We start from the raw sequence: 22813 nt of genomic DNA on the forward strand, positions 1-22813 counted from the left end.
TCTTGCCATTCTCTCAGTACTTCTAAAACGGAATTGTCACATCTGTAATTCAGCGTTAGAGATGGAAAGATAAGGAGAAGCTAAAAAAAAAAAGCTATCACATTTAAGATCAGGCAAAACAAGAGCACTTCAGTTGCTTACAACAAACCGACTGTTGACTTTCTCAAGAATCTGCTTTTCGTTCAGGGCCATGGACTCCCCTTTCCTCTTTTTAATGCGTTTCTTCTCCAGCTTTTTACAGGCATACATCTTTCCTGTGGCCCGCACCTGGCATGCGCAGACCTTAGGTACAAAAACAGAGGGGGGCAAACTGTGAGACCCATTCAAATATAACTCTGTCAAATAGATAACTCTTTTATCATGAAAACGTTGTAAGGTTTCTTTACAGTAATGAGGTTACAGTTGAAGTGTGTAAATATGCAACGCTAGCGGCACCAAACGGAAATGCAAAAATAATCACCAATTATATTTTTAATTGATTTAAAAACTCTATGTCTTACATTGGTGGTACAAACAGCCACAAACTCACACCTATGGTAGAGCAAATGTTGCTGTGTTGGGGTGAATGGCTGCTCAAATAATTAAAAGTATGTTTTGATAGCTTTAAAGAGCCACTGTGTTACACATTTAGGTGAAATAAACCTACAAATGGCTTACTTATAGTAATACTAAGATGACTTATAGTTGATCATTGGTGAGTTAGCAGATGGCTTTTGGTGTGGTGGGATTTATTATCTTGTGAATTGTCGTTAAAAGGGTGAATCTCTGGATCATAGTTCAAATTAACAAACAAGAAATTATATTCTGCTTAAAATAAATGAAGCCTACATTTAGGACAAGATTATTATTTCTTTTCTAATTTTTTTTGCATTGTGAAATAATTTTCATGACATTCAGCCCATCCTTAATACCATGTGACCAGACGTTTCACTTTTTAGTTTTTTGTAATTCCTTTTATTTTCATGGATAGTTTTATTAGATTCATGTTACTAGATTCAAGTCTGCCTAAAGGCAGTTAATACTACTATATAAATACATCCTTTAGCATTTTAATAATGGTTTTTTGAGACTTTTGAGATTTTTTATTTTACAGTAATGAGAATTGGGGAAAATGTGCTAAACTGTAATGAAATTAATGTCACAATGCTATATATTTACGGTCCAAAAATAGGCTTCATTTTCTTTATACAAAATTAAATCTTGCTTTTAATTTTGGGGTAAAACATGAACTGGGTTAAAAGGGAAATAAAAAGACTCAATATGATAAGTTATCTTGCAGAAAAACCCAAATTGGAGACATGCTTTCTCAATATTTGGCAACATTGAGTGTCAGTACACATTATAATCTGAAGGATGTATGACCGATAGTGTAACAAAACTAGAATAGTAGCCTTATGAACCTTGGAATGAACAGAGAGCTGTTGATTTAGTGGCATTGTAAATTAATAACACCCCAATATGTTTCTGCCATAAACAGAGCAATGGTTAAAGGGATAGCTCACTAAAAAGTTCTGTCATCCTGTCGTTCCAATGCAAATTACTTTATTTCTTACATTAGAACACAACATGAGATGTCAAGCAGAATGTTAGTCTCAGTCACCATTCACTCTCACTGTATGGGAATAAAAGATGCAATGAATGGTGTCGACATTAACATACTGCCTAACATCTCCTTTTGTGTTCCATGGAAGATAGAAAGTCATACAGGTTTGGAACAACATAACAGTGAGTAAATGATGACAGAATTTAAATTCCCTTTAAAGTAATTTTATACTCACCTCGCCAAATCCACCCTTTCCCAAAACCCTGTACTGACGGAATGTGTTTTTTGTGACTGGCTGTCTGTCATGGAAAGGAAGAGAATAATACAAAAAGTTACAATCATAAAAAGGAAACATCACCACTTCTAATTTAATTAGAACACACTTTTACAGTCAAATAACTTCTGCTTCCCAAGAATTTAATAGACACTGACGCACAACGTTAACATGCACAGCTTCAATCTAATAAAACAGTTTAAAAAAAAAATAAAACATTTATTCAGTAGATGCCTAGTGTATGTATGAGAGTATTTGTTCCGGTATATCATGTTCTTCTCAGTGAAATGGTCTGGATGGGAATTGTCCAGACCCTGGCTTTGACTTTCAGTCAGGACATTTTTATGACTTAAAGTAAATAAATAGCAAGATCAGAGTTCACATCTGGTTTGTATAAGCTTAGCTTAATAAATAAATCATGTCACCCAAAGGAATAATGAGAATCTGCTTGGCAGTGAAGAAAGATTTCTTAGCGACATGCAATTTATCAAATGTAAAGAGATGAAAATTCTACCATCATTTACTCACACCCCATATAACTAACTTTCTTCTCTAGAGTGCAAAGAAGATGTTACACAGTATGTTAGCCTCAGTCACCATTCACTTAATCTTTTGTTCCATCGAATGAAAATGAATGGCGACTAGGTCTAAAATTCTGACATCTCCTTTTGTGTTCAATGGAAAAAAGAAAGTAATATGTGATTGGAAAAACATGAGGGTGAGAAAATTATCAAAGAATTATCATTTTTGTTTGGACTATCCCTTTAACACGCTCAGGAGAGCACAGAAATACAGAAAACCATTGAGTTCATACATTATATACAAACAAAAGAAATGTGTTGAGGTTTTGTTTATACCCTTCAAGCCATTTCCACTGTAAGAAGCGACTGTAGTACATACTATCGAGGTAGTCTGCGAAAGGGGCCACACTCAGGTAATCGTGGATCAGTCTAGTAAAACACATTAACAGAAAGTGTTATGAAAAATACAATCTCCCTCCCACACCTCAATTCAATGAGTAATTGAGTATATGCAAAAACACCCAGCGGTAAAAAGGGAAATCAATCAATCATTGATCATGACAGTTATAAAAAAAATCTGCTCTTACATTTATTTAAACAACATATCTAGATTCTTTTTCTGACCCTATTTCCTTTAAAGAGATAGTTGACTCCAAAATGAACATTTTATAACACTTTCTATGAAGCCCATATTTATAATGCATTAGTAATATATCATAATACACCTTGTAATATGTTATAACTTCTCATAAATAATTGTAATCACAATTATAATACATTATAATACTTACATATTCATAGTTACACCTTAGGGTATAATGCGTTATAACACAAGCAACATCCAGTTTTATCTGCAGAAGTTATAATGTATTATATATATTTGTAATATATACTGTACAATAAGTATGCTTTAAGTAAACTAACAAAAGTAATGTCTTCTTATAAACATATTTATATAAATTACACATGCAGAAAATGCAACACACACACACACACACACACACACACACACACACACACACACTCAAAGTAAATTTTGAGATATTACGAAAACCACTTGTAAAGCTACAAGGTAAAAATATATCAGAAACTCTATCTGAGAGAGAGAGAGAGAGAGAGAGAGAGAGAAAGAAATATGTATGTTGATCACACATGTAGCCAATCTTCTTGTGTGTAAAAACATCCAAGAATAAAAAAAATCAAACTGATTCTATACTGGATTTGGCTGTTTACAAGATATTGCTTTTTTAACTTTACTAGAAGCAGGCAAAGACCACTTATAATATGATCGCATCATAAATAGATGTCTGACGATACTGATAACCAAGGTGGTGGAAAAGGCCAAAAACCGATTAATTGGCAGACCGTTTTTAAAATCGATTTATAGAATGATGAAACATTTCTTAGATTTTCCTTACTATGGCAGCACAGACATTGAGGCTACAAGAGTGTAAAATTAATAAAATCCCAAAAGCAATTTAGTGTGCAACCAAAGTCCCAAAAATAATCAGAAAAATTAAGGTTTGGTGCATAACACTGTATTTTTAACTATAAACAAGCCCGAAATACAAGGGGGACTGCTCTGTATGTTAGTAATTACCAAATTAAGATTTTATAGCCTATATATTCACCAGATGAAGGGTTTTGAATATACAGTATATGTACGTGTGTGTGTATATATATATATATATATATATATATATATATATATATATATATATATATATATATTACTATTATTATTTTCTCTCCAAAATATTAGTTTTATTGATGTGGAATTAAAAACAAAACTATCGGCAACTATCTGTAGAGATATTTGCAGATCTAAAACTATCGACTTGTTGATATATTGGTCTACCTCTATTCATAAAGTCTTTTGACTGTTTACACTACACTGCACTTACAGTGAGGAAAATAAGTATTTGAACACCCTGCTATTTTGCAAGTTCTCCCACTTAGAAATCATGGAGGGGTCTGAAATTGTCATCGTAGGTGCATGTCCACTGTGAGAAACATAATCTAAAAAAAAAATCCAGAAATCACAATGTATGATTTTTTAACTATTTATTTGTATGATACAGCTGCAAATAAGTATTTGAACACCTGAGAAAATCAATGTAAATATTTGGTACAGTAGCCTTTGTTTGCAATTACAGAGGTCAAACGTTTCCTGTAGTTTTTCACCAGGTTTGCACACACTGCAGGAGGGATTTTGGCCCACTCCTCCACACAGATCTTCTCTAGATCAATCAGGTTTCTGGGCTGTCGCTGAGAAACACGGAGTTTGAGCTCCCTCCAAAGATTCTCTATTGGGTTTAGGTCTGGAGACTGGCTAGGCCACGCCTGAACCTTGATATCCTTCTTACAGAGCCACTCCTTGGTTATCCTGGCTGTGTGCTTCGGGTCATTGTCATGTTGGAAGACCAAGCCTCGACCCATCTTCAATGCTCTAACTGAGGGAAGGAGGTTGTTCCCCAAAATCTCGCAATACATGGCCCCGGTCATCCTCTCCTTAATACAATGCAGTCGCCCTGTCCCATGTGCAGAAAAACACCCCCAAAGCATGATGCTACCACCCCCATGCTTCACAGTAGGGATGGTGTTCTTGGGATGGTACTCATCATTCTTCTTCCTCCAAACACGGTTAGTGGAATTATGACCAAAAAGTTCTATTTTGGTCTCATCTGACCACATGACTTTCTCCCATGACTCCTCTGGATCATCCAAATGGTCATTGGCAAACTTAAGACGGGCCTTGACATGTGCTGGTTTAAGCAAGGGAACCTTCCGTGCCATGCATGATTTCAAACCATGACGTCTTAGTGTATTACCAACAGTAACCTTGGAAACGGTGGTCCCAGCTCTTTTCAGGTCATTGACCAGCTCCTCCCGTGTAGTTCTGGGCTGATTTCTCACCTTTCTTAGGATCATTGAGACCCCACGAGGTGAGATCTTGCATGGAGCCCCAGTCCGAGGGAGAATGACAGTCATGTTTAGCTTCTTCCATTTTCTAATGATTGCTCCAACAGTGGACCTTTTTTCACCAAGCTGCTTGGCAATTTTCTCGTAGCCCTTTCCAGCCTTCTGGAGGTGTACAATTTTGTCTCTAGTGTCTTTGGACAGCTCTTTGGTCTTGGCCATGTTAGTAGTTGGATTCTTACTGATTGTATGGGGTGGACAGGTGTCTTTATGCAGCTAACAACCTCAAACAGGTGCATCTAATTTAGGATAATAAATGGAGTGGAGGTGGACATTTTAAAGGCAGACTAACAGGTCTTTGAGGGTCAGAATTCTAGCTGATAGACAGGTGTTCAAATACTTATTTGCAGCTGTATCATACAAATAAATAGTTAAAAAAAATCATACATTGTGATTTTTGGAGTTTTCTTTTTAGATTATGTCTCTCACAGTGGACATGCACCTACGATGACAATTTCAGACCCCTCCATGATTTCCAAGTGGGAGAACTTGCAAAATAGCAGGGTGTTCAAATACTTATTTTCCTCACTGTATACGATTCACTTTATTAGCTTCTGCTGCATTAAAATTGGATGTTGCTTGTGTTATAATGTATTATTCTCTAAAGTATAACTATGAATAGGGGAAATCTTATAATGTATTATACAGTAACTGTAGTTATAATTAGTTATGAGAAGTTATAACTTATTGTAAGGTGTATTATGAGATATTATGAATGCAGTATAATGCATTTAAAATGCCTTTACGGTGTATTATTATACATATCGGCATCATACAAAGTGATATAAAAAATTCTTCCATCATTTATCCACACTCATGCCATCCCAGATATTGTATTTCTTCAGCTGAACAAAAATGATGTTTTTAGAACAATATTTCAGCTCTGTAGGTCCATACAATTAAAGTGAATGGTGACCCCAGCACTTTGAAGCTCCAAAAAGCACATAACGTCAGAATAAAAATAATCCATCGACTTCAGTGGTTTAATCCATGTCTTCAGAAGCGACATGATAGGTATGGGTGAGAAACAGATTTTTGGGTGAACTATCCCTTTATTAATTGTCCAACAGGCAAATTGAAGTTTAATAGTTTGCATTAGGGGTATGAGGACTTTAAGCAATACCAGTAGTAATAGAGAGCGCCACCAATTATTAAGCAACCTATTTAAGTGAGATAGACACTAGCCAGGTAAATTTGCTTTTACAAGGAATGTGACTTGGCAGACCATCCGACTTGAAATCCGAATTTGCATGCTGTCAGAAAATGTACTTCATTTGATGGAGAATTTACTTCTCGACCGTTAAAAAAATACATTCTTTAGGTATGCAGGTGAGTAGTATAAATACATTCCTTGATGTACTTCATACAGGAACGTGAGTATCAATTGTCCCATGACCCGAATATATGATGTAGTCACAACAAGTGTGAAAATAATGAACTCTGTATAATTTAAGATCAAGGAACAACTTGTGGAATAGCAAAGTGTCAAGTGGATATGCACTTCAAAATAGGTCATCTGGGTATTTTTTGCATACTGTTACTGAGGAATTGGACACCTACAGTACTGTTTTTGGCAAACTACTTGGTAGGGAAGTAGGCACGTTCACTGTGTTTGTTATGCAAAGGCAGTACAGCAGCATCTTCAAGTACCATCTAATGAAATGATGAGTGTTTTTTGTCTAAAAACTCACTTGGTGCACTCCATGAAGAGCTCTTTACATGCCTCCTGTTGCAAGCGTTCTGCACACTTAGTCACCATCTCTGCTGATACCTCAGGAATATAGTCCTCTGACTATAAACAAATGAAAATATCCTGTAGCATACTTAGGACATACATACATGGACTGGTAATACACAACAAACAAAAAATCTAAAAAGACTCAACATAAGTGAAACTTTTCTGTGGAAAAAATTAATTGAAATCTTGATTATAACTTACATATTACAGTTATTACACTGCTTTCTGGAATACTTGTATCTGTTTGGTAAATTGCAGCATTCTGCGATCAAATATTTTTCTATAATGACAGCTAAAGAGTGTTATTGACCATTTCAAAATCTCTGTGCTAGTTTCATGTATGTTGCATCACTCCGTGATCTCTTTCTTCTCACATAATAAAATAATCTCTAAACAATATTTCCTATACCTTTATTTATTTGGAAAGTAGACAGGAAATAAACAGGTACTCAAAACAGGTTTAACTGGGTAGTAGTATTCTGTGGAGCAGCACTGGGAACCATGTCCCTTACCTACATGCATGCTCCATTTTTGTTTGATCATTTTATTTTATTCTAATTGTTAATTTTGTCATTGAGCAGGGAGTGCAAAATTATCACTAGATTTTAGGGTTTCCCCACATTCCAATTTAATACATGATTATCACCAAATAAACCCATTTAGGGTAATACAGGCCTGATGAACCTGTCTGGGTTTATTTTGATGCGATGGTTCCTGTACTTTACCTTTGTGTTGAGGTACTTGTCGAGGAGTTCCTGCCCATATTCCTTCCTCTTCTCATCCGGCGTCACTCCATACTCCGCCTGAAACCATGAAGAAACATTAGCTGTAATATTTTATATTCTACAGTATATTCACTATTATTTAAACATTTACATCATATATACTAGTTCCACTATTTAGCTGTATCTGGCTTGAACAAAAATTAACTTCATGGTTACTGTTGTAACCTCCGTTCCCTGATGGAGGGAACGAGACGTTCTGTCGAATGTAGTGACACAAGGGATCTTTCTTGAGAGCCTCGCATACCTCTGAACTTGAGAAAAGGCCAATGAGAAATTGGCAGACAGAATTTGCATATGCCACCCCCGGATATAGGGGTATAAAGGGAAGCGGGCGTGCGTCTGTCAGTTAGGTTTTTGCACAGAGGAGCCGAGAATAAGGTACTTCCAATCACAGTGGTAGGTCTAGTGTCATGGCAAAGGGGACACAACGTCTCGTTGTGTCTCCCTCCATCAGGGAACAGAGGTTACAACAGTAATCATGACGTTCCCCTTCTGTCACTTACTTGATGTTGTGTAGCGCCCGGTCGGCTGTTCCATATTACCGAGTTCTACCGGCTCGGACCTGACAAACACGGGACGAGACCGACTCAACACTGAGATTGTGGAATCTCGTAAAGGTGTTGGGTGTTGCCCAGCCCGCTGCTCTGCAGATGTCTGCTAGGGAGGTGCCATTGGCCAGTGCTCACAAGGATGCCACACTTCTCATCTAGTGTGCTCGAACCCGCAAGGGGCCGGGCAAGGTCTGGGTCTGGTAAGCCAGAGAGATGGCGTCAACGACCCAGTGAGCTAACCTCTGTTTGGAGACGGCATTCCCTTTCTGCCAACTGCCGAAGCAGACAAAGAGCTGCTCATAACATCTAAAGCTCTGCGTGCGGTTCAGTTATATACGCAAGGCATGTACCGGACACACCAACGAAAAGTCTGGGTCTGCCTCCTCGTTGGGCAGCGCTTGCAGGTTCACAACCTGAACCCTGAAGGGGGTCGTAGAAACATCGGGTACGTAGCCCGGTCGCGGTTTTAGGATGACGTGAGCATCTGCCGGATCAAACTCCAGGCAGGTGTAGCTGACAGAGAACGCATTGCAGGTCCCCAACCCTCTTGATGGAAGCGAGCGCTATCAGGAGGGCCATCTTCAAGGAGAGGGCTTGACCTCAACTGAGTCAAGCGGCTCGAAGGGGGGTCTCTGAAGGCCCGAGAGGACCACTGAGAGATCCCAGGAAGGGAACAGGCTTGGCCAGCGAGGGTTCACCCCCCGGGCACCTCTAATGAACCTGATAATCAAGTCGTGCTTACACAGGGACTTGCTGTCCACTGCGTCGTGGTGGGCCGCGATAGCGGCTACATACACCTTCAAGGTGGAGGGGGACAGCCTCCCCTGCAACCTCTCTTGCAGGAATGAGAGCACTGACCGAACTGCGCATCTCTGCATGTCTATAGACCGGGAAGAACACCAATTTGTGAACAGGCGCCACTTTAGGGCGTACAGCTGCCTGGTAGAGGGAGCTCTAGCTTGGTTGATCGTGTCTACGACTGCAGGTGGTAGGTCACTCAGATCTTTCATGTCCCGTCCAGGGGCCAGACGTGGAGGTTTCAGAGGTCTGGGCGCGGATGCCAGAGGGTTCCCTGTCCATGGGAAAGAAGGTCCTTCCTCAGGGGAATTTGCCAGGGAGGTGCTGTCATGAGGAGCGTGAGATACGAGAACCAAGTCTGATAGGGCCAGTAAGGAGCCACTAAGGTGAAGTTGTTCCTCGTCCTCCCTGACCTTGCACAGCAACAGTGCAAGAAGGCTCACTGTGGGAAATGCGTAATTGTGCAGCACCCGGGGCCAGCTGCGTGCCAACGCGTCTGTCCCGAGAGGGGCCTCTGTCAGGCAGTGCCAGAGTGGGAATTGTCTTTGGAGGCAAATAGGTCTACCTGTGCCATGCCGAACCGGTCTCAAATAAGCTGGACCACCTGGGGGTGGAGCCTCCACTCTCCGCCAGGCAAAACCTGTCATGACAGCCCGTCTGCTGCTGTGTTGAGGTTGCCGGGGATATGAGTGGCGTGCATCGACCTGAGTAGCTGCTGAGATGGGGGCGAGTTGTGACATATGACGAGGCGATTTATGTATGCTACTGTCGCGGTGCTGTCTGAACAGATCAAGATGTGCTCACCCCGGATCAGTGGCAGAAACCTCCGCAGGGCAAGGAATAAAGCCAGCAACTCTAGGCAGTTAATATGCCAACATAGCCGGGGCCCTGTCCAGGAGCCAGCGGCTGCGTGCCCATTGCACACGGTGACCTCGACGGTAGAGCGGCTCCAAGCTGTCTCCGCCTTGCATGCCATGGCCCCCCTGAAATCCACCAGGCCAAGGTACTTCAAGATCTGCAGGAACTGCGGGCCATGCTCCATCTGCTCACCATGGGCAACCCCCTGCGGCTTCCACACGTCAGGCAGCTCCGCTTCAACCTGGGCCCAGCTCTCAGCCCCAGCGTCGAGCGCCCCGCAGGAAGCGCACGCCCCGTCTCCCGAAAGTCCTCGAGGACCCGGAAGGCTCCCAAGCGTTCCTGAGATGGACAACCCAGGGAACGAGAAGTTTGCTCCGGAGCTGGTAAGCAGACCACTCCATCCCCCAGTGGAGGGCCGGGAGGAGAACCTTCAGTTAAAGGTATTTTCTTTGCTGCATCCATTCTCACATTCTCAATAATAGCGCAATTTCCTCTCTCCCTGGGTCACCTGGCGTGCAAATGCCGTCCTCACATCAACCCTCGGGAACCTAAAAGGTTTATGACGATTTTATGGGGCGCTAAGGAGCTAGGGAGAAATTCAGTTTGCCAATTTCTCATTGGCCTTTTCTCAAGTTCAGAGATGCGCGAGGCTCTGAAGAGAGACCCCTAGTGTCGCTACTTCGACACAACGTCTCGTTCACTCATCAGGAAACAGAGGTTACAATAGTAATCGCAAATTTTTGTTTGTAGTGCTGCTGGAATATCCAACCAGGGCCCATTTTAAGCTTTCTGGCAGAGGCAGTCAGGTTTTGATTTTTGTATCTGTTGGTATTTGATAAGAGTCCATGATGCCAGGTATCCAAAGAAGATGTCCAGGACCTCTGGCATAAAAACAGCCATACAAAGTTAAAACCACAATATTTAACCATGGCCATGGGGTACTTTTACATTTGACTTGTGGGGATATAGATGACTTCTGATTGTAGTTTTGGAGACTTTCTGACCCCAAGACCCAACTGGACTCAAGACTCCAGCCGTGATCCTTGGACAATTTTCGGCCACTCGAACCATCCTCCTAACCATGCGTGGAGAAAATATAGACACACGTCCTTTTCCAGAACGATTCTTAACACCTCCAGTTGACTGTAACTTCTTAATTATTGCCCTGATGGTGGAAATTGGTATATTAAATACTTAAGCTATTTTCTTATAGCCACTTGCCATTTTGTTAAGCTCAACAACATTTCGCCACACATCAGAACTATATTCTTTGGTCTTACATTGTGATGGATGACTAAGGGAATTTGGCCTGTATGTTATATTTATACCCCTGCGAAACAAGAAGTCATGGATGAACAATTGTAATGTTCCCAGTCACCCAGGTGTACTAAAAAAATTTAAATATGAAAAAATATACTTAAAAAAAATATTGAATTATGATATTATTCCGCCCGCGACCCGACTTCGGATAAGCGGTTGAAGATGGATGGATGGATGGATATTATTCCGGCCTTTCAATTTGCTTACTTCAATTAAAGGTTCGATTTTTGTGAATATTTAGAATAAAAAATATTAAATAAAGACATATTTTTCAAACTTCTTTGCCCATATTTACCAAGGGTGCCAATATTTTGGGCCACAACTGAACATGCACCACAGGAGATTAATGTAATATTTATCACCACCATGTAACAGTGTTATTTCCAGCGCATCTCAAATTCTGTGTTGTTAATGATGGTGGAAATGATGCAGATAAAAATGTTTTTTTTTTTTTTTTTTAAAGTTCAAATAAAATGGCAGACTCCTCTGACTGGCTAAGGATAATTTATATCTAACAATTTATGTATCGTAAATACACAAACTTTAATAATATTTTCACACTTTTTCCATAATTTAGCAAAATTATAGGTTGTTAGGAAATTATGGCTAGTAAAACTATTCTGATCACTAGTGCTATTTACCTTGATTTTTCTTTGTTTTCATCAAACATAACTCAAGCATGCTCTTCACTGACACTTTTGTTAACTTGGTCAACAAGTACACACAATAAATAAATAAATAAAAACCTTTGTTAAGAGTAAAATTGTTTAGTGTGATGAAAAGGAAAATTGTGTAAAGAAAATATAGAAATTATTTTCACAACATAAATATTGAAATGGTTTATGTTTATTTCACTCTTTGTTTAGAAATATCATAGTTTTAAACATGTAATAATTTGTGCTATTCCTATATTTCATATTTTAAGAGTAAAATCTGGGTCTGGGACAAGGCTAAAACAATAAATTCTGTTCATAAAAGGCATTTGAAAAGTACCAAAAATCCTTGCCTGGTAAAAATGTTTCTATGTCAGTTTTAATGTGATGTTCATATAACAACTTAACGTAAACTGTCCCAGGGCAATTTTGTATGACAATAATGACAATATGGACAGGTAAAATAATAGGGGTAAAAAGTGAATTTCACAACTGATTTTGCACAATTCTGCTGAGAATAATTATAAGATATGATAATTCTGCTGCAAATGTTTGACTGAGAAGCACACCTGTAAAATAAAATGAGCCGTAATGTTTATATTTTTAGGCCTAATCTTTTTATTAACGTTTGATTTTTGATTAAGAACTTTTAAAAGTCATTTAATAAAGAGCATTGAGTGGTTTTGTCTTTGTGTGTGTGTGTGAGATAATACTGTTGTTTTTGCAAATTGAGCAGCACTAAACTTTATCTGTTGCTTGTGTTATTAATGGAGGCCCATCCTAGTTATTAATGAGTACCACCAATCTCATTAAATGCAACAGGTTAATTTACAACGGCTCATTGATTTGAAGACTTCCTTTTAACTGAAAGTCAGGAAAGTCCCTAATTTTAAGGCCAAGACATTGTTGACTGTATACTTTTTTTGCGTGGGTGTGCTCAGGTACATGCAAGACAAACATTAAGATGTTTATTTTGTAGCTTGCAGAAACAGAGTAAACGGTAGTCTGTATTCCATAACTTAAACGTCAATACCAAGTCAAAATATTTATGAGAAAGAAAAAAATAATAACTGAGGGAAGATTTACCCTAAAACACAGGATTTTGGAGAGTAAAGCTGATCTGAAATCAAGATGCTTAGCGGAGGGTCTGGCAAGCTGTTTGCATGTAATTTTGCTGCTCGGCCAGAAACATGCTTGCACCTACTCTAGTTCTTGACCACACCCATAACTCAGATAGTACAGGCATTTCTTCTAAGCTAAACTTGCTGGTGGGCATTCAACTAGGGCAGAAGCAATGGTGCAGATTTGACCCCAGCATTCCTGTACAGTACTGGGTCAACCAGCTTCTAAAAGGGGTGGAAACAGAGAAACAGTACAAACTAGGGATAAAGGGAGTTCACGAGAAGTTATTATGAACTGTATTTATTAGTGGTGAAATGAATGTCAGATGATATAAAGGTTCCCTTTGATCAGGAAGACTTGGCTCTGTTCCAAAATCTAGTGAGCTGCCTCGCTGTCTGCCATATATGTAGTCAGCTACCTTCTAAGGTCCAGTTCACATATGACGTTGCGTCTGTCTGTGTTGTTTTGGAATTGTTTTTCTATGTTAACATGCATTTGATAGAAGATTAGGGCCATTCCTTGTGAAATTGCTCCACAACTCATTTCACTGAATGCAGGCCATTTTGTTTTGCAGATGTAAAGAGAAGAACCAAACATGTTTTTTTCTTTAAAGTAAAGAATAATTAGTGATTCGTTTCTCACCACAGCATCTAAAAATTTTACACAGCGTCTCAACTCCGGCCTGGTGTCACAGAACTGCCGGAACAGCAAGCGTCCGATTGGCTGCCTCTCACAAAGGCTGTTGTAGTCTTTCTCTGTGGAAACAGACCAGTAAGAGACAGAGTGACTAAGGGCTTTGAAAATGAGGAGTTAGGCACTTCCACACACACACACACACACACACACACACACACACACACACACACACACACACACACACACACAGAGAAAATGAGTAAATATAATTGGGGCCAATCGATGAATACAATAAAAATCAATAGCACTTTACTCACTTTACTATCGCTGAAAAGGAAACCTTAGAGACAGAACCATTAGTTGACCACAGCCAAATGGATAATAACATAGACAACATCCTCGAAATATTAAAAGCACATTCCAGGTTTGGTAAAGCTGTTCTGTTCTAGACAAACCCATGAAAAAGCACAATATGGGTGGGTAAAAATATAGAATTTCCATTGCAATCTTCGTTTGAACAATCTCTACATCAATACTTAAATCGCAAGATTGATCTTTTACTCTATGCGCAACCCTCTACTACAATGAGAGGAAATCACTTGCATAAGCAAACAATATTAAATGAGAATTAAATGTATATTGGAAACTGACTGGTAAATGTTTTGATTTATTGTGTAGTATAGTGGTGATATTCAGCAGAAGAAAAAGTTGTTCCGTGTAATGTGTGTGCAAAGACGAGATCCATGTGACCCATTTGTCAATTAATAATGTCTCTTTTAACACCCTAATTGTTCTTTACAGTCAGTTGTTGATCAAAAACAACAAAAAAATAAACATTTAATTCTAATCACGAGATGGACAGATGAGATTACGCCATTCAAGTCTCTCTTGCGCTCAGTTACAGACACTGTTTACAGAAAGGCTGTCTTTCTTAAAGAGACAGTACCGTTTTTAAATCCTGTTCAACAAATCAATGTAAAAACCTGTATATAGTACCAATTATGTTATTAAACAATAAACATTTAACAAAAATTTATATATGCAATATTTTATCATATTTATTGATTGAATACATGGATTTATTTATTTTTAAAAGCTAAAATGTGACCAGAATGATAAAAAATGTATCAAATATAATTAGTAAAAGTAATATTTTACAATTGTACCTAGTTAGAAGGTCCTCTGTATAACTAATAGTATTAGCTGGGAGAGAATTTCATGTTCATGTGTCTTGTTTTCATTGGTTTATTGTCTCGTTATCTTGTTTACAGTTCTGTCTTTTCATCGGTTCCCTCGTCATTGTTTTACCCCATGTCCAAATATTTAAGCCTCATGTTTTTCTTTGTCTATTGTGAAGTATTTGATGTGAATGTGTTTGGTAAGGTGTTATGCTAAGTCTAGCCAAGTTTATGTCGAGTCATAGTTAATAGTCAAGTTCATGTTTATGTTTCACGTTTATAATTAGGGTTTTTGGATTTCACGTATATTAATACATTTCACTTGGATTCTTCACTTCATAGTCAGAAGCAACTGTTACACTCTCCCGCATCCACGCACAAACTGTGTGGGCATGTTTGGACTAAACATCATATTATGCAATTATTTTAATTATCTAATAATTGTTTAATTATTTGTTTATATTACAGATCTGCTTCTCAGTCAAAACCCTGCAGCATCAATCTGTATTCATGCATCATAACTAACAAAAATTGAGAGAAGACTTGGAAACAACTAAGAAATGTACTTTTTACCAAAATATTTTTCCTTGTATCTAGATAAATCATGCATGTATGTGTAGAAATATATAGTTATATATAGTTGCCAAATAAGTCTACAGCAAGTCATGGAAGGCTACATCCACTATGTGCAAATAGGCAAAGAAATGTGTGATTTGTGGCAACCGGAACTGGTGTAATTAAAAAAATGATTGGACTGAAATGTATTAACTGGTTACCAGCATTTAAACATAACATTTTCACTTCGGAACAATTGAAAGGGACTTTGTTCCTGTTTTCGGTTATGTTCTGCCAAAAACGTTGTTTGTTTTCTGTTTTTGTTCCTTGAACCATTTTTAGTCCCTGTGTGCAACTTTTGCAGTGGCAGTGACTTTAAAAGCTGTTCTAGACCATGTCTTTGGCCATGCACCTGACACAGTGGTTGAAATGTGTTTGATAAAGCGTTTAAGAGAATGCATTGAAGTGAACAGAGTGGGAAGGCAGTGGCCAGCGGGAGCAGCTGAGATTTGCATCTGGTGCTCAGGTATATGTAAAGAGGCAGCCGAGGCAAATGGGAGAGTGTTGACCTGCAGCAATATAGAGGCAGTGTGTGGGAGGCTGGTATTGATAGTAATGCTGCATAAATACATAGAGAGCTTACAGCTACTTCATACCACTGCTAGCACAGCGCAAAGCGGTACAGCAGATAACCATCAGCTTTATTGCTGCTGATCCATGCTTGTTTTAATATGAGTAGATGAGATAGCATGATATCTTTAAGCAATATTTGTCTTTATTTTAACGGTTTGTTCTGAATTTAAAGTGGTCATATGTTGCGCTTTAGATGCTGGTCTCTAGCATGGAAATCTGGTTTGTTGTGGTGACCATGGTTTTGACAAGTAGTACACGGTCTTGAATCAATATTATTCCTGGAATAATCCAAAATATTATATCATATTAAAATATGATAAAATATAATTTGATATTTTGATTTTAGAGGTAGTTCATTATTAGGGTTGGGTGTTATAAACTAGCTGGGTTTCCATCCACATATTTATCTACAAATATTGTGATATTGCATAAAAAATGCTAAATGGAAACACTAAGATGCTAAATAAAATCTCCAAAATGCAGATTTTTTTTTAAAACAATTTGTGCACACATCATGCACATAAACTACAATGGAAACACATTTACTGAATAAATTTGAAGATGCGCATGAAAAAAGTAATGTGACTCCGTCCTCTATTGGATGGCCGTGGCTGCTCCTTTGGGGTAGATGGTAGTGGTGAGGACTCTACTACGGCGTATCCCTCCGCCTTCCCGGATATTGGCACCAGTGTAAAGGGATTAATAGAACGGAGTAAGCGAGAACCGGCTTGACAATATAAATAATAGTTTAATAAGCAACTTAACCAAAAAAACAAACACACAAAAGTGTCGGACAGCTGTCCGTAAATCTCTCTCTCTCTCGCACTGCAGCTTCCAGTCGGCCTTTACTCCTCTCTGTGGCTTGATTAGCATGATTCTGCACACCCGGCCCCGCCCTCCAACCCGGTCACATAATTAAACAAAAGAGTGACAGTGGCATCCCCAGTAACTCCGACCTCCATTTTGTACCAATTTTCCCAGAAGTGACGATTATGTTCTCTTGAACACATGGGATGGAAACTCTGCTTTATTCACAAATTGCTTTTGCGATATTCCGATTTAAAATTTAAAAATGTAATTTGTAACTTGGATGGAAACATTGTTACTGAAGGTTAGGTTAGGTTTAGAAAGGCTAAGGTTAGGCATAGGTTAAAGATGGTCCTGGCTTGCCACGCTGGTGTCTACGGCTATACTTTGATTGTCTAGGGATATTTCGAATATTCATGATACTCTATATTCACAATTATTTAAAAACATTCTAAATATTTTTGTGATCCCTCCTCATCTTGCAGCTTCGAGTATGAGAGCGTTTAAGGTTTTAATAGCGTCTCTGATTTCAACTTCAGGTGCAAAAGTAGAGTTCCCTGTCTGTCACTCTCTTCGACGTTGTGTCGGAGAAGCGACACTAGGGGTCTCTCTTGAGCACCGAATATACCTCTGATCTATGAAAAAAGGCCAATGAGAAGTTGGCAGCTAGTATTTGAATACCCCGCCCCCGGACATACGGGTATAAAGGTGAGGAAATACTACAGTTCATTCAGAAAATTTCTTCAGAGCCGATGGTTGTGCATGCTGTTCCCGTGAGATCACACCAGTTCCAGTATTCCTCTGACACTCTGCTATGCTGTTGGATTGACGGCGCATTACAGTGGCGATTTCTCCTTCTTGCACGGCAGTGCAATTGCCCCTGGGCGCTTCGACAGTGCAGAAATCAAACTCTAAGAGAGTTATTTAAAAGAGTGATTTTCTCTAAAAGAGCAATACACAGCAGCGTTGAACGTCCTTTTCAGGACGCGTCTTTTTAAAGACGTGTTTCCGCCTCTGTGTAGTTTCTGGATGCGGTGATACGGTCATAAAAGCTGCCTGGCGTGCCTGGGCTGCGATTACACGCAGGCAGCGTTTTTATGAATGGTCTATGTTTTCAGTGCGAGAACATAGCCATGACAGCATTGCGGTCGCGGCTTTCTTTTGTCATGAGAGAAAGCCACTTCAGCCACCCCGCGACTCGCCTCTTTCCCACGGGATTGGGGCAGGCGCCGCGGGCGATGAAGGCGATTTGGGGACAATGACGGGCTCTGTTCGAAAGGTAAATCCCCTCGAACCAGCCCGCCTCCCCGGCACGCTTGGTGGCTTCCGTCCGAGCTCGGGATGAGCGATTTCTCTCTAATGGGTTATGTTCTCAGTGCGAGAACATAGCTGTGGCAGCATTGCGGTTGCAGCTTTCTTTTGTCATGAGAGAATGCCACTTCAGCCGCCCCCCGCGCCTCGCCTGGTTTGCGGGGATTTACCCGGCAAACGCAGCCCGTCATTTATCCCAAATCGCCTCCATCGCAGGATGCCACCTTCGGGTCTGCGCGCCCAGTCTGAGCCTAGTCTGGTACCTCGAGCACGAGGCTGGACTGGAAACCCCCCCCCCATGGCTACTAGATTGGTTCTGAAGGCATGTGCGCCGCTCACAGCCACTCTGCCTCAACCAAGAGTGGGCCCAGCTCTCAGCCCCAGCGTCGAGCACCCCACAGGAAGCGCACGCCCCCGTCTCACGGAGCCCTTCGAGGACCCAGAAGGCTCCCAAGCGTTCCAGAGACGGACGACCCACAGATCGAGACGCTTGCTCCAGAATTCGTAAACAGATCACTCCGTCCCCCGGAAGAGGGCCAGGGAAGAGAAACCTTCAGTTAAAGGTACTTTCTTTTTGAACGTTTTTTACTAACAGAGCAATTTCCTCTTTCTGGGTCACCTGGCCCGCAGATCCTGTTCTCACAGCACTCTGCCGCCACACCTCAACAGTCCCGGCACGCTGGACGCAGACCCTCCTCCCTCAGCCCCACGACTGTTCCCCGGCCTGCCGGTTCTGACGAGTCCAGAGGACGCCGCTACAGGACCTCCTCCTCAGTCACGAACCTGCCCCCTGCCGGGTGTGCAGAGCAAGGTAAGTGCTTCGAGTCCTTTCTCAGCACTAGAGCCTCAGGACGCGTCCTCGCCTCCTGACGCGTCCTCGCCTCCCGATGCTGTAATACCTGTTCTGCCCCACTGCGAAGCCCTGCTGGGTACGTCAAAGTTATCGCCCCCTTAGCGCGCCCAGCACGGAGCTTGGATGCGTGTCTTTCACTCCCCAATACGTCACGCAGGCTGGCCAGGACCATCCGACCATCGGTTACGCAATTCAGTTTGCAAGGCCTCCGCCCCCTTCGTGGGCGTCCGCTTTACTGCAGTACACGGCAAATACGCCAATTCCCAGCGTGTGGAATCGTCTCTTACTTAAAGACGCAGTAGAGCCTGTCCCTCCAACCGAGATGAAGAAGGGTCCCTACAGCCCTTACTTCATCGTACCCATGGAAGCACGGTGGCTTACGACCGATCTTGAACTTAAGTTTTCAACCAGGCTTTGCGCAAACTCCCGTTCAAAAAATGCTCACGCAAGAACACATTTAAAACTTGCGGTCGGCAGCTAGATTGGTTCGCAGTGGTAGACCTAAAGGACGCGTACCTCACGTCTCAATTCGCCCGTCGTCTCCTCCTTTGGAGCCAGCAGTGACTCAGGTCGCTGTGTGCCACTCACATCCCCGGCAAACTCAATGTGATAGCGGACGTGCTGTCAAGACAACGCTTGCCCAGCGGAGAGTGGAGGCTTCACGCCCAGTCGGTCCAGCTTATTGGGAACGATTCGGCAAGGCCCAGGTAGATCTGCTTCCCCCCCATAGACCTTCCACTGTCTGCTCTGGTATGCCCAATTAGATGCTCCCCTCGGGGCAGACGCACTGGCACTCAGCTGGCCCGTGGGTCTGCGCATGTACGCATTTCCCCCAATGAGCCTTCTTGCAAGGCCAGGGAGGACAAGGAACAAGTCAATGATTGGCTTATGATCAATAATATGGTAGTAAACAATACATTGTATTCTAAAGACACTTTTTGTATTGTCGTATTAATGATTAACTCTTCTGCCACAAGAATGTAATGCATATATATATTTAGAATGCAATATATTGTTTATTTCCATATTATTGAACATAAGCCTATCATTGGCCTACAGTTGACAGTAATCCATTTTGCAATTGAATTCGACAATCAGTCCGAGATTTACTATATAGACTTGTCTAAGGACGCTTTAATGTACACCTGCATCAGATGAATGCTTTTGAAGCATCTCAGTTGTGTTGCGTAATAAACACACTGAATTAACTGTTAAATGGACAGCCCTAATTAAAATATAAAATGCTATTAACGCATAGACTATAGCCATTCTTAATGGCATTAAATAAGAATGCAGTTCATGATGTTGTTCCATCCATTTGTTGGTTCAAACAAGGTCGCTGTCATGCTAAAAACTTTAATTTGCCATTGTTTAGCTAGTGGGGGTAATTGTCTGATAACAAAGTAAAATATACAGCCAGGGAAATATATAGTCAATGTCATAAACCTGAATTGAATGCTCATGAACGGTTGCATTGGTGGCTCACAAAGCCATATAGCCCACTGGAGCCTGACATGGAAGTAATTTGCCCCATAATGACTTTAAGGAATATGTGCCTAGGCATGGATTCATGTTGTACACTGAAAGGTTTGTTTTCATCAAAAGTAAAAATGAGTTAAGGGGGTTGCACACCAGACGCGTCTGGCGGACGACATGGTGCATTCTAAAATTCAAAACAATTGTTTACATATGTGTCGGCGGCACCCAGCTACGACTCCAGAGGCTGCTCATAATTCTACATCAACACGGTATGCCTCTCACATTCATTGTTAAATTCAACAAAAATTATTATCAAAGGACATTATTTACTTTAGCCATAATTGGGTGAGACATTGTGTAGGGTACAATGGGGCTAAAGGCCCTGCAGGATAAAAGCAGCCTTATTTTCCCCAAAACACTAAAAAGAAACAAAAATTACAATAGCATTTTCCTAAACACCTGTTTGACACTATGCAAAGCCAAATTTTTCTGATCCATAAGATCGCTGCATGCAATGTCTAAAGTTCGATTTTGAGGCAATTTTATTAAAAAAAAATATATTTTAAAAATGCTATAAAAGCAAATGAAAATTCCTGAAGATAAAAAAAATATTTTGAGACAAAATGTCAAAAATAACACATCATTTTCAGTTTTGTTCAAGGTCATTAAATCAAAAGTATTTTAACAACGGTACAATAAGTGAAAGGATGGTATTTGGGATAAAACACCCCCCTGTTGCAGGGGCTAAAAGCCCCCATAAAAAACACATTGTTTTTCTTAAGTGGGGAGAATAGATTTGTTCTGAAAAAATTTCAAAGCGGGCTCACATTGACTCATCAATCACAATGGTGATTAATTTGTTTATAGAATACATGAATGTTATAAAATGCCAAATGTGTATGAAATTAACAGGAAATTGTGCACCCTTTTCTGAAGTAGTTATTTTGAATTAGCATTATCTATTTGTTACTCAAAAAAAAAAGGAATTTGCATTAGTATACAAATTTTGGACAATAACTACTGTCCCTATATAAACATGATATCATTTTAAACCTCGGGGCCAAATTTTCCTTAAGGTGTGCCTTTAGCCCCTTTGTACCCTATATGTACACTGGCGGCCAAAGGTTTGGAATAATGTACAGATTTTGCTGTTTTGGAAGGAAAGTGATACTTTAATTCACCAAAGTGGTATTCAACTGATCACAAAGTATAGTCAGGACTGATGTAAAAAACAGCACTATCACTATTTGAAAAAAAGTTATTTTTTATCATATCTAGACAGGCCCCATTGCCTGCGGCTATCACTCCAACACTTTATCCTTGAGTAATCATGCTAAATTGCTAATTTAGTACAAGAAAATCAATTACCATTATATGAAATAGGGATGTACCGTTCCCACTTTTTCTCTTCCGATCCAATTCCGATATTGGAAATCTCAGTATCGGTTGATATCCGATACAGTGTTGTTTTTTTGCATAATCAGTTTAGAATTTAGACTTTACATTATTGTGTGGAACTACTTGGGTGTACTCTTTAATATGTAAAGAAACACAAACCTCTAACTACACATTATTTCAATATAAATGTGTAGCTTATTAAGAAACACTTTATTATTAACTAGTATACTGGATAATGTAGCAGCAAAATTCCAGTCTTCAGTAGAATGAAGCAGTTTTTCATCTTGTATCTGGACTTTACAGGATTCAGATCTAATTTTTGTTCAATTTAGTTGTAAGATATCAGCTCATATTTCATTCACACAGTTATTATTGGAACATAATAATATTAATTATAATTTGTAAAATTATAATAGTAATATATTGTAACATATCTCAATTGTGCACCTTTTGTCACAGATCCACCGGTCTCTCACTCTTTTTTCCTCGCTGCATCACAGCACTCACTCTCCCCTGAGTTCTGAATACACGCACCTGCATATCATTAGTGGCTAATCAAGGACAGCATATATACCCTGCTTTCACACACACTCTTTGTCTGTTCTCATTGATAGTATCTCTGAGACTCCAGACCTTTCTAATATGTCAAACAGACATGTGTCTTCATTATTGCCTGCAAGTATCATAAGACTGAGTTGCCACAGTATGCAATAGACTGGCATGTCATAAGGTCAATATAGGTCAAAAATTGCAAAAAGAAACAGCTTTCTCTAGAAACTTGACAGTCAATCTTTGTTTTGAGGATTGAAGGCTATATATAC

General features: G+C 40.0%; 1 protein-coding gene across 2 annotated transcripts in view; it reads right to left on the bottom strand.

Annotated features, from left to right (window-relative positions):
- grk6 (G protein-coupled receptor kinase 6) overlaps positions 1-22813 on the bottom strand; it is a 66089-nt gene that overhangs the window by 14033 nt on the left and 29243 nt on the right. For both annotated transcript variants that reach the window (XM_052104033.1, XM_052104032.1), the window contains exons 3-8: positions 13785-13897; positions 7781-7858; positions 7009-7109; positions 2675-2767; positions 1779-1842; positions 142-282 (exon numbers count right to left, since the gene is read on the bottom strand). In XM_052104033.1, coding sequence (XP_051959993.1) covers positions 142-282; positions 1779-1842; positions 2675-2767; positions 7009-7109; positions 7781-7858; positions 13785-13897 — 590 coding nt within the window. The remainder of the gene's footprint in view (positions 1-141; positions 283-1778; positions 1843-2674; positions 2768-7008; positions 7110-7780; positions 7859-13784; positions 13898-22813) is intronic.

The sequence above is a fragment of the Xyrauchen texanus genome, chromosome 34 (genome assembly GCF_025860055.1).
Source record: "Xyrauchen texanus isolate HMW12.3.18 chromosome 34, RBS_HiC_50CHRs, whole genome shotgun sequence".
Lineage (NCBI taxonomy): Eukaryota > Metazoa > Chordata > Actinopteri > Cypriniformes > Catostomidae > Xyrauchen > Xyrauchen texanus.